Genomic DNA, 17,843 nt, shown 5'->3' with positions numbered 1-17,843 from the left:
AAAGATTAAACTGGGAGATGGTCAGCTTTTCCAGGAATTTGCCCAGGAAAGGAGTGATGGAGATCGGGCGATGGTTAGCTGGGCAGGTGGGGTCGGCTGAGGGTTTATTGAGAAAGGGGGTACACAAGAGAGTGCTTCAGGGGGAGGGAAAGCTCCAGTGGTGAAGGAGTGATTGCAGAAATCAGCCAAGGCAGGAGTGAGGGTGTCAATGTGGTCCTTGATGGTTTTGGAGGAACAGGGAAGCACCAGTTTTGATGAGACTTTCATAGATCGGATTTGTCTAGAAACCTTGTCAGGGAGAACAAATGAAAGGAACAGAAAGAAGGAGAGGTGGCTGCAAGGGGGGCCGGAGCTGGAGGAGAGAGTAGCGGGAGGAGGAGGATAAGACAAGAGGGTGGACAGGATGTCCTGAGTTTTAGAGATGAAATGAGAAGCCAGGGCCATGCAGAAGGCCTGGGAGGAGACAGGAGAAGTAGAGACTGCAGCAGGATTGGCCAGCTCCTTGCAGATTTTAAAGAGTTCAGCGGAGTTGTTAGATGACACAGAGATGCAGGCTTGGATGTGGGCTCTCTTCTTAGTGCAGACAAAGAGCCTGTATTGCCTTTGGAGCAGGCGGCAGGCCAGTTTGTCAGACGATGTACAAGATTCTAGCCATTTCCTCTCAGCCAACCTACACTTGCTTTTAAGGGTGACATGGTCTGAGTCATACAAGGAGTTGCACTTGGCTTTATGCTTCATGCGGATCCTCATGCCTTTAGTTTCCCGCATTCCCAGTTGAGCAGGTAAGAGCCCCCGAACCCTCTGAACCTTTTAAAATCATTGGTCGTGTCCCTATGTGCCCCCAGGCCCCGCGAGCTGCCTCGCTTCCCGACTCCTTCCCTTCCGCTTCCCTTCCCCTTCACCCGCCTCCCAACCCTCCCTCCACCCGTGATTGGTTGCACATATTGTAAATCATAGAAAAGAGAGTATTGCTGTGCCATGGGTTTTAAAGCAAATGGGTTAGTATTATTCCGTAACCTCTCCTTGCCAACCCACCATTGTTGCAATAAATGCATTGATGTATTCACATCTAGTCCTTTTGACAAAACAGAGGGAACACCAAGAAGGAAACAGCCAAAGTCTATGTAAAATCAAACAGTTCTGTATTTGGTTGCACAAGCAAGAGTTGAAAATGACTGTTAACATGGTGGCATCCAAACCAAACATAGAGTATAGGCAACTAGCAGCAATAGTGTGAATCAAACAGAAAACAAAAGATTATATTGTTATCATAGGTAACATAAAGGAGAGAACATACACCTATACATTCATGTTCATTAATCACAAAAAAAATTAAGTTTAAATCCAGGTGGTGGTGTAGAAAAGAAGGGGAAGCATGCGGAGAAGGAAGTAAAATAATTAGCAAAAGTGAAGAGAATCATAAAGTGATAATAGCAAAAAAGGGACAGAGACGTTCCTGTCCTAACATAGCAGTAAGAACAAATCGTTTTGCTGAACACTACTTGTGCAGCTCAAGTTTCGGGATGTCACTTTGTTAATCCCAGTTTCAGTCTAAATGAAAATTGCAAACAAAATAAAATAATGGTATTTCATCTCGGGTGTAGCTTTGTTTTCCGAGGTCTGGTTGCACGTATTATGCATAGATGTTTGGGCCGCTGCACCGTGGGAGCACGCCTTTACTTACCCAGCATTCCCAGGTGAGCAGGTAAGACCCCCTGAGCCCCCCCAAGCCTTTTAAAGTCATTGGCTGTGTCCCTTTGAGCCCCCAGGCCCCGCGTGCTGCCTCGCTTCCTGACTCATTCCCTTCCTCTTCCCTTCCCCTCCGCCCGCCTCGCAACCCTCCCTCCATCCGTGATTGGTTGCACGTATTGTGCATAGATGTTTAGGCCGCTGCACCGTGGGGTCACGCCTTTACTTTCCTGGCGTTCCCAGGTAAGCAGGTAAGACCTCCTGAGCCGTACGCCTTTTAGAATCATTGGCTGTGTCCCTATGTGCCCCCAGGCCCCACGTGCTGCTTCGTTCCCTTCCTCTTCCCCTCCCCTCCGCCCACCTCTCAACCCTCCCTCCACCCGTGATTGGTTGCATGTATTGTGCATAGATGTTTGGGCCGCTGCACCGTGGATCACGCCTTTACTTTTCCAGCGATCCCAGGTGAGCAGGTAAGAACCCCTGAGCCCCCCCCAAGTCTTTTAAAATCATTGGCCATGTCCCTATTTGCCCCAAGGCCACAAGTGCTGCCTCGTTCCCTTCCTCTTCCTCTCCCCTGCGCCTGCCTCCCAACCCTCCTGCCAACTGTGATTGGCTAGCCCTCTGGGCTTAACGCCCCCCCTGGGCAGCCTTCTGCCTGGCAGACCCCGCGGCTAAGGGCCCCAAGGCAAAGGGGGGCTCCAACAGAGGCGGCTCCAGAAAATGTCTGCAGGTGTCAGCAGGAGATGCCAGGGGAACCCAGTGGCCAGCCGTCAACCAGCACCAACCACCTAAGTAAGTGTGACATGGGTGGGGAGTATAGCAATTACTCTACTCCAAAAAAAAAACTGCCACTCTACATTACCCTACCTCTGAACTGTGAATGTTAACATGTGCCACACCTAGATGTAATCATGACCATTAGCCTGCGTCGCATCTAGATAAGATCGTGAACATCAGCTTACGTCACATCTAGATAGGATTGTGAATGTCAGCATGTGCCACACTTGGATAGAACTGTGAATGTTAGCATATGCCACACTTAAATGGAATTGTAAATTGTAGATGGAATGTTAGCATATGCCACACTTAGATGGAATTGTAAATGCCAGCATAAGCCACACTTAGATGTAATCGTGAACATTAGCCTGCATCGCATCTAGATGGAAATATGAAGCTTAGCATGCCCCACACTTAGATGGAATAATGAATGATAGCAGGTGCCACACTGAGATGGAATTGTGAAAATTAGCATGTGCCACACTTAGACAGAACTGTGAATGTTAGCATATGCCACACTTAGATGGAATTGTAAATGTCAGCATGTGCCATACTTAGATTTAATCATGAACATTAGCCAGCGTCGCATCTAGATAGGATTGTGAATGTTAGCATGTGCCACTCTCTTACAGAACTGTGTATATTAGCATGTACCACACCTAAATGTAATCATCAACATTAGCCTGGGTCGCATCTAGATAGGATATTGAATGTTAGATTGTGCCACACTTAGAGGTAATCGTGAACATTAGCCTGTGTCGCATCTAGATGAAAATATGAAGGTTAGCATGTCCCACACTAAGATGGAATAGTGAATGATAGCAGGTGCCACACTTAGACAGAACTGTGAATGTTAGCATATGCCACACTAAGATGGAATTGTAAATGTCAGCATGTGCCACACTCAGATGTAATCATGAACATTAGCCTGCGTCGCAACTAGATAGGAGCGTGAATGTTAGCATGTGCCACACTTAGACAGAACTGTGAATATTAGCATGTACCACACCTAGATGTAATCATGAACATAAGCCTGCGTCGCATCTAGATAGGATATTGAATGTTAACATGTGCCACACTTAGAGGTAATCGTGAACATTAGCCTGCGTCACATCTAGATAGGATATTGAATGTTTGCATGTGCCACACTTAGAGGTAATTGTGAACATTAGCCTGCGTCACTTCTAGATAGGATCGTGAATGTTAGCATGTGCCACAATTAGACAGAACTGTGAATATTAGCATCTACCACACCTAGATGTAATCATGAACATTAGCATGCATCGCATCTAGATAGGTTTGTGAACATTAACCTGCATCGCACCTAGATGGGATTGTGAATGTCAGCATGTGTCACACTTAGAACAGTGAATGCTAGCATGTGCCACACTTAGACAGAACTGTGAATATTAGCATGTGCCACACATAGATGTATTAGTGACCATTAGCCTGCGTCGCATCCAGATAAGATCGTGAACATCAGCTTGCGTCGCATCTAGATAGGATTGTGTGCCACACGTGGATAGAACTGTGAATGTTAGCATTTGCCACACTAAGATGGAATTGTAAACTGTTGATGGAATGTTAGTACATGCCACACTTAGATGGAATTGTAAATGCCAGCATATGCCACACTTAGATGTAATCGTGAACATTAGCCTGCGTCGCATCTAGATAGGATTGTGAACATTAGCCTACTTCACACCTAGATAGGATAATAAATGTCAGCATCTGCCACAATTAGAATTTGTGAATGCTAGCATGTGCCTCACTTGGATGGAATCATGAACATTAGCCTGCACCACATCTGGATGGAAACATGAAGGTTAGCATATTCCACACTTAGATGGAATTGTGAATGATAGCATATGCCACACTTAGATGGAATAGTGAACATCAGCCTGAGTCACACCTAGATAGGATTATCAAGGTTAGCAAATGCCAGACTCAGATGGAATAGTGAATGTTGGCAAGTGCCACACTTAGATGAGACTGTGAAAAAAATACCCTGCATCACAACTAGATAGGATTGTGAATGTTGGCCAGTGACACATCTAGACAGAAAACCGATTGTTAGCCACTACTTCATCTAGAGTGCATCAGGAATACTATCAAACCCAATTCCGATAGAATTGTGAACACTAGCTTGCCTCACACATAGACAGGACTTCGAAGGTTGACCAGTGCCATATTTGGATACAGCAGTTAAATCTGGTGGGTGTCACATATAGAAAGGATTATAAATATTAGCCAGTACAGATCTAAATAGAAATACAGAAATATGCATGCACCACATCTAGTAAGAACTTGGAAATCAAACACATCACTTCTAAACAGTGATGCCAATAACCAACCCACTAACAATTTCACCCCTCTGCATACACCTCTCAAACTCTAAACAAACACAACCACAACCCTATACCACAACAAACCACACAAACTTCACTACACTGGAACAACAAAAGAAACCGCACATAGATATGCACAACAGCACACTACGTCTACCGACCAGAAAACACTCCAAGCCCAGCGAACAGTGTTAACCAGGTTGAGGCTGCCAACAGCACATCACTGCTCTCTTGCACTTTTCCCGCTTACTCCCACTAACTCACCCCCTTCCCTTTTCAGAGCCGCCAGAGCGCCAGGGGACCACTACGGTGGTGATAGTGCGCAGTACAACTATCCTTTAACATAACATGACAGGGGCAAGTACATCTAGCGTGTCAGAGATAGCAGAGTGGAGAATGGAAAGGGCTGTGTTAGGATGTGAGTCGGCCAGAGGAGGAGGAGGGGGAGAGAAAGTGGTGGTGAAAGTCTCAACTGACATACGCTTCATGGGCCGAATGACCGAGAAGGTAGGTGGCAGTGCTGGAGATGAGGGGTAGAGAGGGAGAGATGGGAGGTAAGGAGAAAGAGATCACTCCAGGAGAGAGGAGGGGTGAGATGGATAGAGAAGGGGAGGTCTGAAGAGATCAGAACATCCAGAATGTGCCCTGCAGAGTGAGTTGGGTCAGGGGGGAGAATAAAGAGCGAGAGAGAGTCGCAGAGGCTGCGAAAGAGTCGAGAGGAGGGATAGGAAGCATCCAGGTGGATGTTGAAGCCTCCAAGGAGGAGGAGTTGAGTGGTCGAGGCCAGGAGAGAGGAGGAAAGGTCCGCCCACTCAGAGAGGAAGGAGGTGATCTGACCAGGTGGCCATAGATGGTAGCCTTGGTATGAGAGTGGTCAGGGGAGAGAGAAAGCCTGCAGACAAGGCATTTGAAAGAGGAGTAGGCCTGCATAGGAATGACAGAGACAGGAATCCACTCTGGGAAGATCAAGGCTACACCCCCTCTGGAACCGTTGGATCTGGGTGCGGAGAGGATCTTGTAGCCATCAGGGGGGATTGTGTCAAAGCTTATGACAGAGCTAGCCATGAACCATGTCTCGGTGAGACAAAGAACATCAAAGTCAAGTTCTTCCAGGAGGCGGCAGATGTCAGAGGAGTGTTTGACGGCTGAGCGAGAGTTGAGAGTGGCAATATGGAGAAGGTTGCCAACCTTGAAAGACTTCCAGGGAGGCGTACAAATCAGAGGTATGCCCTGCGGAGGTGTAGAAGGGGCCTGAGGGAGGGCTGAAGAGGAAGGAGGAGAGGGCAAGGTAGCCAAGGAGGAGGAAGAGGGGGCAGGCAAGGAAGCCAAAGGAGGGAGAAAAGGGACAACAGGAGAAGAAAAGAAATTGATGAGGCGCGGGAAGCGGCTATCAAAGAGGAGAAGATTGGCCTGAGGGTCTTGGACCAAGATGATGCCACTCAGGTAAATATTAATGATGACCTTAGAGGAGTGGAAAGGGGCCAAGAGGGCCTCCCACCAGGTGCCACCATTGATGAAAAAGAAGAGAAAGGAGAGAGCACAAAGACCATATGAAGAGTCCATAGGTCTGACGAGGAAACGACAAAGAGGATTTCAATGAGGGGCTGTCTGGAGGAAGCACTGATGTAGGTGTCCGCGATAGGGATGCCTGGGTTGGAGACCTAGTCACCATATCAAACACACAGGTATGGCTTTTTCTTACAGATTTTTAAAGATTACCCTGCCACCCAATGCATAGTCTGCACAATTATTATGGTTTGCAATCAGAGGTGCATATTTAAATGCATCCTCTGTGTGACTTTGGCATCACAGAAGCTGTCAACCAGGCACAGGGGAACTTTGAAGCTCCTCTGTGCCACTGAAGAGCAGGAGTTCCAGATCAGGAGACTGATGCAACAGGGCACAGGTGCTCACAATGCGTTTGGCATGGGGTTTTCTGAAAGGGGGATCTGTTTAGCAGACCACCCTTTCTGTGATGGATTACCAGCATCATTTTATTATCAATCTATCTCTATACATATATAAGAGAAATGTGTGGAAATGTGTGTGTGTTAGTTCATAAAGTTCAGCATACTTAACAACATGCAACAAACCTGCAGTGTGGCATGTGGGTAGGTTTAATGGTGTAGGCAATGTGAAAAGACAAAATATAAATATACCTTTGTCTAATTCATTTTGGGGGAGAAATGTGTGGATATGTGTGTGTGTGTCTGTTCGAATTGTTCAGCATACTTTCCAAAATGCCACAAATCTGAAATTTGTCATGTGGGTAGGTTCCATGGTGTAGACAATGTAAAAAGTATAACATATAAATATACCTTTGTCACGGGTACAACTGCTAGTTAAAAAAAATATTCAAGTGTAAAATGTACCACTGGCAACCGGCACATGGCCTTGGGACATACTGTGAAAATAGCTACCTCATCTCCATCTTCCCCCACTATTCATCCCCTGCCCTCTCCCCTTGTTGGAACCCTGAAGCAGAACACGTTTCTGCCTGAGATGCACTGTTCAAAACATTGAAATAAATAAATATGTGACTTTTACCACCTTTTTTCATTTTTGTTTGTAAACTATTCTACTGATAGGTTATTATTTAGAAAACAAGACTGTACATCTGATCCAAAACACTGCACCGACAATGGAACACCTTAGACCGTGATATGCTGCTCCCCCTTGATTCTTGAAGACACCTGATCAAAATGCATTTCATTACCTTTATTATTCAGGGAGAACGATTTAGGTCCTAAGATGTAAAAAGTGTTGTGCTGAAGCCAAGCATCTCCTTCATACTGGGTGAAGATGTTGACATAGCCCACTGGTATATTATTGGATGCTAGCATCACATTCCAAAGTCTTGACTTAGAGCACAGCACGTGCCAATGGCGTAAGGACCAATTATTCACTGATATGAATAGTATAAGCCACCAGCACATTACTGTCAGAGTAGCCTATGAGTATTCATAGGCTTATTCGATAGAATAATCAAATAGACATTACACTAACCCAGGGCACATCTGCAGGATTAGTAAATAAATACTGCAATATCCTGAGGAATATCTGCAGCTTGCCAAACGAATGGTCAACTAACAAGCAGCATAGATGCAGGGTTACCGAAGGAACACTGCGCTGACCTTGGCAATATCTGCTGGGTTACCACAGGAACACTGCGCTAACTAACCTTGGACGTATTTTAAACAGCTGGGCTGCCAAAGGAATACTGCGCTAACATGGGGCATATCTGCCGGGTTACCAAATGAATACTGCAGTAACCTAGGTTAAACCAGCTCGACTGCCAAAGGAGCACTGCGCTAACATGATGCATATCCGCTCGGTTATCAAATGAATACTGCAGGGCATATCTGCCGGGTTACCAAAGGAATACTGCAGTAGCCACGGTGATGCAAGCAGGGCTATCAAAGGAATATCCCATTTGCTCATCTCCAGCTACATCCCCTGTTCATAACACCCTCTCAAATCATTGTAATCGACCGAGCCCTGAATATTGTCGCCTTCCATTTGTATGGATTTTCCAGTCCGTATCCTATCCAGAAGTGGACTGGCCTACAGGGAACTCTGGCAATTTCCCTGTGGGCCTCTGCAACATGGGCCTCTTTTGAGTGTGATGAATTACAAAATGTGTTACAAAACCTCCAGTACATGTTAATATGGGACCACTTTGAAAGATATTTCCAGTCCAGCCATGATCCTATCACTGCATTGCTTTGTTGAACAGCGCTCTCTTGCTCCACAGCTAGGTTCACGCTATATAAAATCCACCCCAGACAAAATACATACATATTTTTGTTAAACACTTAAAACCTTTATAAGCTATGTATGTGCTCGAGATGCTGGCGTTGCCCTGAAAGAGAAAGGGTTACCAAACAAAATCATCACTGACTTTGGGGTAACAATCACCAGCATTGGGCATCTGTGTAGGGTTACCCCATGACTAGTGGACTACGCTGGAGTATCTCTGTAGGGTTACCCTAGATCTACTGCAATAACTTGGGGCATATGTGTAGCAATACTATTGAGAAGTATCACCAATCTACCTTCATTGTTAAAATTGGAACTGATCTGGAACAAACACAGGCCTACTGAATCAACTTGCATAATATATGTGTGATTACATTCGGGAAACTAACCTGGAACATATCCATAGGGTTAGCAAATGAATGCTTCCGAATCTAATGTATATCGGTAGGGCTGCCATTCATAAACTGCACTAATTTAGGGCATTATAATTATAATTATGTCTTTGGCTTTACCATGGCACAATTACACTAACAATGGTCATATTGGTGGGATAATCTGCATATCCCTAGTGTTTTATGATAAATGAACACACTGTTAACCTGTTAATTATCTTTTAGGTTGTTAAAGGCATTCTGCACTAACTGGTGCCTTTTCTTTTGTGTAACATACAAATAAATCACTACTGTAGGGGGGGTGCAATAATAGTTGACTTGGGAATAATTCACTAGCTTGGAACATACCCACAAACTATATGAATCCTGCATTAGAATTGTCCTATCCATAAGCTTACTCTTGATTTTTGAAATTAGTGAAGTTTGCCAGAAGACTAAGCTATCATATGATATGATGTTATAATTAAAACGAGCTTGATACCCAGAGGTTTCTAAGTGTGGACCCGAGGATCGAACGTACGTTGGCCCTGAGCTATCCTCTCGAGACTATTGAATGGCCCTCCTCATTCAATTACTATATTGGCCCCATCTAAACAAATATCAATGACAATATGAAGCCAGGGTGAATCATTACCTCAGTGCTTAGTTTTTGGCCTTCCTCTACCTTCCCATTGATTCTTGCCACCTTCCGTAGTTCGTTCAGAGCACGGGCTGGATTCCCCGCCATGACCAGCCAGCGAGCTGATTCTGTGAACCACCTGGAGCAAAAAAAAAACAATGAGAAAGGAAAGGATTGATGGGATCAGGACCGCCCTGCTGGGGACCCAAACCATTCCATACAGATCCGAAGAATGGCTCACTCCTTGTAATATGCCAACCCACCGAGAATTTATCCTCGCCCAAGAACTAGAGAGACTTAGATTACCATTTGTATAAGATAATGATGCACATCGAGAATAACAGCAACACCAAGACCTGCGCAGAACCCTAGTGGTCATTTATGCCACATTTCTCAATTGGACAAAAAACAACCCACACGTCTCAAGTCTCACTCACCGAATGGGAGTACCACCCAGGTACAAAGTCAATGGCTCCATTTACCGGTGTATCACACTTGCTAATAATATTTTTTTCTGATGAAGCCGCCATATGCGCTCCTCAATTCTCACATTTTACTCATGCAGACCCTTGGACCTTGGCGTCCCTACCACCTATGGATCATAAAGAGTTTTATAGATAGAGGAATCCGAAACACGAATGTGAACAAGTACCTGGAATTGAAATGCACCTACCATGAGTAGGAAAAGAAGACGAAAAAAGGCACGCTAATCGCCATCTGCAGCCAGTGCCAGTCCCGCATGGCATATGCCAAACCTGCCATCAGGATGTGTCCAAATGTAACAGAGTATCCAGTGAACATGTTAGTAACTGTTCGCGCTTGGGTGGGCACCCACTCCAGGGCTAAATGAGAGGAAAAGACAGGGAGCAGCATGAGGGGTGATATTGCACACAGGGGGCAGGGGGGTTCCCTATTGCTGTACCCTCAGTTTGATTGGAAAGTTTATAATAGCAGTAGTGTTACTGTTTATTTTGAATGTACATACGGAAAGTCGATCAAACATACACTAAAATATCAGCAAACACCAGGATAAATATGAATCAAATAAAATTCAATAACACGTCTAACTTGCTATATATCATCAGGTTAGCTGCATATTTTACATACATAAAAGTCAAATCTCTCCAAACCAAGTATTTCATTACAATATCAGCACAATGTTACCTGCAGTAAAAGAGAACATGTCTCTTGTCGCCCACTCATCCCATTCCACACCTCCAAAAGCCTAAATTGCTCACCTATTGGTCAGGCCACGTGGACATAACAGAATTGAGTGGCAATGCATCTAGATGCAGGTTGGTGAGTCTATGGCCTGGCACAGAGTGCTCCTACTATGCAGAACTCTTTTCTTCATTTTCAATATAGATGTAAGAAGTACATCAGGAGAAAAAAAACACTATCCAAGCACTACAAGACCCATGCCATAATCCTAAATGGGTCATGTGATTCCAGCCTCCAAACATACACCTATAAAATGGCCAAGCACTACCATCACATCCTCTTTTCTTACTGCTGGCAAGGATGGACACCAGACATGATGTGTCCTCTCTAGCTATACTGAAACGTAAAAAAGCCTTGCTTTATTGATACTCAATGATTTAGATTGAAGTTAGATATATATATATATATATATATATATATATATATATATATATATATATATATATATATATATATATATATATATATATATATATTTTATTGTGTGCATTTAGTTCCATTTTGATCAAGACTTTAAGTACATTTATACAAAAGAATTGTTACAAAAGTAAAAATATTGCAAAAAAGAAAAAACTATCAAATAGATATATTACATGACTCACTTCTCTGATAGATATTACGTGCTTCAGGACCTTTATTTTGGTTTGTTGACCATGCCAGTAAGTCACTGGACCTTCACGTTCCATCAACGATCACAGGGAATTATCAGACTATAGAGAGCGAGTCTTACTCTTTGTTGCTAGCGGGGGAGGCTCTTTTTCCTGTGTTCAGGTCCACGTCTTGTGAACCACTAATCGCGAACAGTTTGGAGTTTACTTAGCCCATTTTATTGCTAACATTCTGCTGTTCTTAGCTTCTTAGTGTGTGTTAGAACATGCTCCCATTGTTAAAACAAGAGAATGGAGTTCAAGACTCAATCTAGAAAAACATGATGTACATTACAGGAGTTTTACTAGGTTGTAATCATTCAGGACATTTTAGATTCAGGGTTGAGGGCTGGTGCCTGCATGGAGGGTGTTGACAATCAGGGGCATAGGTCCCTCATTGCAAACAGCAGATGGGTTTCAGTTAGATTTTGTCAGCCCTCTCAGATCCCCTTCCCTGAAAGGAGATTTCAGTATCCATGGAGGGTCCCATTTGATATCTCCTGAGGTACATGAGCTTTTGTAAAAGGGGACAATAGGGAGATGCAGTTGGCTATCTATAGGTGCAGTGAGCAATATGTTCCTGGGCCGTAATATGGACAAGGCTTTTCACCCAGTAATAAATCTGAGGTGGTTTCTTAATTTGTAGTCTCTTCAAAATGTAGACCTTTGCCCAACTTCGGGACATTTTGAGACCACGAGATTTGACCTGAAAGATGCCTATTTAACCGTCCCCATTTGGCAGGAACACTGAAAGATCCTTTAGCTCTCCTGGCAGGGACAGCAATATCATTTCAATGTTCTTCATTTCCGTTGAGCAGCAGGTCATGGTGTCATATATTAACGTGGAAATTAGTATCATTTAAGGGTCCTACCTTTCGGGTTAACTTCAACTCATCCGTGCGTTACAAAAATGCTAAAACCAGTAGTAGCATATCTGTGTACGAGAGGTATTCGCCTACTGGTTTGAGAGGTAATCGCCTACTGGTTTATCCGGACAACTCTTTGATATTGACCACATCAACCAGGCACTCCCTTTGCCAGATGCATTTGATAGTGTGTCTCTCATATAGCATGTGGTCAATTGGAAAGTCAGCTGTGAATCCTTCCCAATATCTGTTTTTCGTAATATATTGTCGATACTCAACGCTCCGGCTTCCTCTCAGCAAAGTGAGGTTGATTAACATCGTTAAAACAGACTCTGAGGAGACCGATTCAGCTTTTGCACATGTTAGCCAGAATTATAGGACTCTTGTCCGAATAGATTTCGTCAGTTTTCCCAGCCCTGATTCATTGCAGAGCAGTTTAGAGGTTAAATGATCAGGTTTTGCAGAACAGTTTGAGTTATTCAGAAGAAGCAAGATCCAATATAAGTTGATAGTTGGCAAAGCATGAAATGGCTGTGACCTATTTCTTTCATCCCCAGATCTACAATTAGAATCATATGCAAGTCTGAGAGGGCGGGGGCAAGGGACGCTGCATGCTGGATTGGAGATCCTTGGCCACAAAAGTCCAGCTTGCACATCAACTGCTTAGAGATGCTGGCAGGCTCTTTTGCTGTATGGTACTTCGCAAAAGGCTGTTCAGGGAGTGTAATCAGCCTTCTGTTTGACAATATCTCAGTGCTAAGGTACATCAACAAGTTGGGGATATCAGGTCAAAGAGATTATCAGACCTGTCAGCAACCTTCTGGGAAATTTGCCTTCATTCACAGATCATGGTTCAGGTGGAATTCCTGCTAGGTTCTGCAAATCAGGTAGCAGATTGCTGCCTGCTAAAGTGTACCTCTAGTATTGCTGCATCTGGAAGCTGGGTGGTTCCATTTTCAAGTGGCTTGAAGAAAGGTAGGAGGCCCTTTCAGATAGACCTTTTTACTTCCAGAATCAACAATGAGCTCCCACAGTATTTCGGTTGGAGACCAGACAAGTATGTGCTTGCCACAGGTGCGTTTTATCAGGTGCATTATTTGGGGCTCAGTGAAATTTATACAATTCCATATTTCCCCATGATTGCCAGAACCCTTTTGTTCATCGCACAACGAGGGTGGGCATTGTTCCGGTCAGTCCGTTTTGGTACTCCTAGCCTTGATTTGCAAGTGCCACAGAGTTGTCACAGGACCTGCAACAGTTTGTGGGAGATGAGGGGTGGGGGAAGAAGGGGAGCATTGGGGGAGAAGAAGGATGGTAGTAGTTAGGTGAGAAGGGATGCAGTTGAGGGAGAAGAAGCCTGGGGTAGTTGAGGGAGAAGAGGGGTAAGGGGTAGCTGGGGGAGAAGTGGATAGTTGGGGGAGAAGAGTGGTGGGGATAATCTGGGAGAAGGGGGACAGTTCGGGGGGAAGAGGGGTGGGGGTAGTTGTTGACCAGAGGGCAGTTGGGGGAGAGAGGGGTGGGGGCAGATGGGGAGAAGGGGTAGGGGATAGTTGAGAGAAGGGCGCTGGAGGTAGTTTGGGAGAAGGTGGGCAGTTGGGGATAAGGGGGGAAGTTGGAGGAGAAGAGGGTTTGGGGTGGTTGGGGGAAGAGGGTGACAGTTGGGGCGAAGAGGGATGGTAGTAGTTGGGAGAAGGGGGTCTGTTGCGGGAGAAGAGGGATGGAGGCAGTTGGGGGGCAGTTGGGGGATAAGAGGGGGAGAAGGTGTTTGGAGAAGTTTGTGGTAGAAGAAGGGTGGGGTCAGTTGGCGGGAGGAAAGGGGTTGGGAGAAGGAGGGCAGTTGGGGAGAGGAGGGTGAGGGTAGATGGGTGACAAAGGGGGCAGATGGGCGAGAATAGAGGGGAGGGTTGTTGTGGTGAAAAGGGGGAAGTTGGGGGACAAGAGCAGTGGAGTAGTTGGGGGAGAAGGGGGCAGTTGGGGGAGAAGAGGAGTTGGGATAGGTGGCAGAAAAGTGGCAGTTTGAGGATGAGAGGGGTGGGGCTAATTGGGGGAAATGTGGGAAGTTAGGGGCGAAGAGGGGCAGTTGCAGAAGAAGAGGAGGCCTTGGGGTGCCTGGGTGCTGAGTGTGTGTATAGGGGCTGTGTGCTGTGTGTTTGGGTGGCGCTTGATGCTGTATGGGGCCCTTGATGCTGACTGCATGTGCAAGTGTGAAGGGGGCTGCAGGCTGAGAGTGTGTGGGGCAGTCCCTGGGTGGTGTGTGTGTGTATGTTATGGGGAGATATCCTGGGTGTTGAGTGTGTGTGTGTGTGTGGTGGGGTGGCCTGGATGCTGAGTGTGTGGGGGCATAGCCTGGGAGTTTGTATGTGGGCGCACTGGGTGTGGTTTTTGTGTGCGTGATGAGGATGCTGTGCAGTGTTTAGTGGCTTGGGTGCAAACATTGTGTAGGTTGGTTGGGTGATAAGTGTGTTTGTGTGGGGGCAGGGTGCTGAGTGTGTGTTTGTATGTGGCTGAGAATGTGTGCATGGGTTGGGGCTAAGAATGCATGCTTTAGTGAGGGTTGTGTGTGTGGGCATCTTTGTATGTGTGTGTGGTGTGTTGGCAGGGGTCTGAGTGCGTGTTGGGTGTGTGTGTAAGAGGTGATGTGGTGGTTGGGGTCTGGGTGTCTGTGTGGGTGCAGGTCTGGGTGGGGGTGTGCATGCGTGGGGGTCTAGCTTTGTGTGAGCTGGGGCGGGGTTATGTGTATGTGGGCAGGGGCATGGGTGTGTGTATGTGTGTGGGTGTGGGTCTGAGTGTGTCTGTGAGTGTGAGTTTGGTTGTGCATGGGGGTGGGGCTGAGTGAGTGTGGGTGTGTGGGCATGGGTCTGCTCATGTGTGTTTGTGGGCATGGGTCTGAGTGTGTGGGCTTGGGTTGTGCGTGTGTGGGCGGGGTATGAGTGTGTGTGGGAGTAGGGGTCTGAGTGTGTGTGGGGGTCTGAGTGTGTGTGCAGAGGTCTGAAGTTAGTGCCTCTTCCAACATTTGAAGGGTGAGCCCCCCCTGAAATGTAGGTTCTGTTGAGCCCCTGAACACAATCACACCAACACATACACACGCAGCCACCCATACATTTAAGTGAACACCATTTCACCATACAGGGACACCCAGCAATCCCTTCATACATTTAAGTGTGCACCCTTTCACCATACACTCACACATGCACACCGAGCGACCCATTCCTTACATTATATATATATATATAAATATATATATATATATACACACTTACATGCATACTCACACATTTAAAGAAAATGCATTTTCTTACCTTTAATCTGTTGGTCCAGGGAACAAGACCTTCAGCTCCCTGCAGCAGCCAGGAACGCTTGTTCCTGTCATCTGCAGAGGATCTGTAGGCCTGCGTGTCATGGGGTGGAGGGGAAACTTCATAAAGAAATGATTATCGTTAAAGGACCTAACTGGAACAGAGAAGAATTCTTAAGGAAGGCAGAGTGACGTCAAAAAGAAACTATTTCTTTTTGAAGTCATAGGGCTCCCTCCGTCCCATGTCTTGGAGGCCTCCAGCCTGTCGGCTTCCATGTCATGGGATGGGGGAGCCCTCAGACGTCATACAGAAATAGTATCTTTTTCTAGTCACTCTGCGGTCATAAAGAAATTATTTATGTTACGGTGTAACAGAAATAATTTCGTCATGAAGTCAGAGTGACTTCAAAAAGAAACTATTTATTTTTTATATTTTTCTAATTTAAAACATTTTTTTTCAGTCTGAGGAGGCCTCCTCCAAGCACATGTGTGAGGCCCCTGCACCATGGGGCCTGCTGGGGCCCACGCAACATCAGTGTGTGTGGGAACTGGACAGTCCCCCTTTCCTTGCACTTTGCATAAATGCTTTGAGAATGATCATGCAGTGGCAACGCATTGAATGGTTGTCAACTGCACAGGGCAAGCCGTAAACATTTCCAAATTGGAAACGGTCAATGAGGGGATTCTTTCATTGTGGGTAAGACAAGGGCTTGCTTCCAGGGTGAATGTAACCGTCCACCAAGACATCCTATTCTGCACCTAAAAGGTTTTGTGAAATGGATGATTTCATTGCATCATGAAAACTATCTCTGTCCCTGCATGCACCACTTGAATTCATTAATAATGTGGCAGCCTGTGTGTGCCTTATTACAAACAACCCGCTGTCCTTCATCTGATTCACTGCAAAGATATGGCCAAGTTGTGGTGACCCAAGTCAAAAAGGAAGATCTTCCTGGAATCCTTCTGAAACCATCGGAGGACTACATCTTGGAGGCATCCATAGCTAATTCTGGGTGATCATCCAAAGCCATCCTGAAGTATCTGTATAGGCCAAAATATTTAAATGAGATGACTCTAGAGTAATCCCATAACAATTCCAGGACAAGAGCCTGATTATTTGACTGGTAATTGTGGTGATCTTGTACCATCCAGGATGACTCCATGACAGCTTTAGGATGGGTTTGGATAGCTTCAGGATGGGTTGTATTTACTTCAGGATGACACCATGACATTTTAAGTATGGATTGTGATTACTCCAGGATGACTCCATGACATCATCAGGATAGGTTGTGATTACTCCGGGATGACTCCATGATAACTTCAGGATGAATGAAGATTACTCCAGGATGAATCCATGACAACTAGAGGATGGGTTGTGATTGCTCAAGTATGACTACAACAACCTAAAGATTAATGTTACTTACGGATGATCTAACAACAGATAATTACATGACAACTTCAGGACTGGTGTGACGTTCTAAAGGATTGCTCCAACACCACTTTATGATGGGATGCAATCACTCCAGGATGATTCTAGGAAAACTTCTATATTGGGTTAACCAAAATAAACCCTAAATGTACACTGCAGCACATTGTGTACCAATTATTATTATCATTTTTTTTTATTTTATTGAAAACATACCACAGTTCAGAACACAAGGTTCAAACTTTTGTTTCAAATGTCTTAATATCACATGAACCTCAGACATCACATTTTCAAATTCAAAAAGAAAATCACAGAAAATGAAATAAGATGAAATAAAATACATTATAAAACACCACCACATCATCTACCAGAGATGACATCCTTGACATTAGGATCATATGGACGACACCCACACTGTTTCCAGTTTTGTAGCAAAATACTTAGAGATCAGTTGTTAAGAGCATATCTAAGTAATTTACTGTTGCACAGACAAGATTGATGTTACTGCCCGAATGGATCGTGGCCCACCAAGCCGCCATATCACCATCCAAATGAACAAAATTGCCAAGATGTAACGTTCGATGACTGGAGGTTTGGACACATTCAGTTACTAGGTGTTTTAAAGATTCCGTCACTAAATGACAAAAACGGCAAAGATTATCAGTAACTGATTTATCGTGGCGTTGCCACAAAATCTTTTTAGTTTTCAAGGTATTCGTGCACATTCTGAGAAATTGAGTTCGTTGGTGGCGAGATGGACAATGAAGCAAATACCTAGACTGCACATTTCATTTTTTCTGAGGG

At 45.1% G+C, this 17,843-nt stretch overlaps 1 protein-coding gene across 1 annotated transcript in view; it reads right to left on the bottom strand.

Annotated features, from left to right (window-relative positions):
• LOC138567843 (solute carrier family 22 member 6-A-like) overlaps positions 1 to 17,843 on the bottom strand; it is a gene marked incomplete at its 5' end in the record, with an annotated part of 223,258 nt that overhangs the window by 152,408 nt on the left and 53,007 nt on the right. The window contains 2 exons of the mRNA XM_069646335.1: positions 9,600 to 9,723; positions 10,258 to 10,426. Of these exons, the coding sequence (XP_069502436.1) occupies positions 9,600 to 9,723; positions 10,258 to 10,426 (293 nt within the window). The remainder of the gene's footprint in view (positions 1 to 9,599; positions 9,724 to 10,257; positions 10,427 to 17,843) is intronic.

The sequence above is a fragment of the Ambystoma mexicanum genome, chromosome 2p (assembly GCF_040938575.1).
Source record: "Ambystoma mexicanum isolate Mex_15411 chromosome 2p, UKY_AmexF1_1, whole genome shotgun sequence".
Lineage (NCBI taxonomy): Eukaryota > Metazoa > Chordata > Amphibia > Caudata > Ambystomatidae > Ambystoma > Ambystoma mexicanum.
Note: the sequence above shows the minus strand (reverse complement) of the source record. Positions and strands in the feature narration are given on the sequence as shown.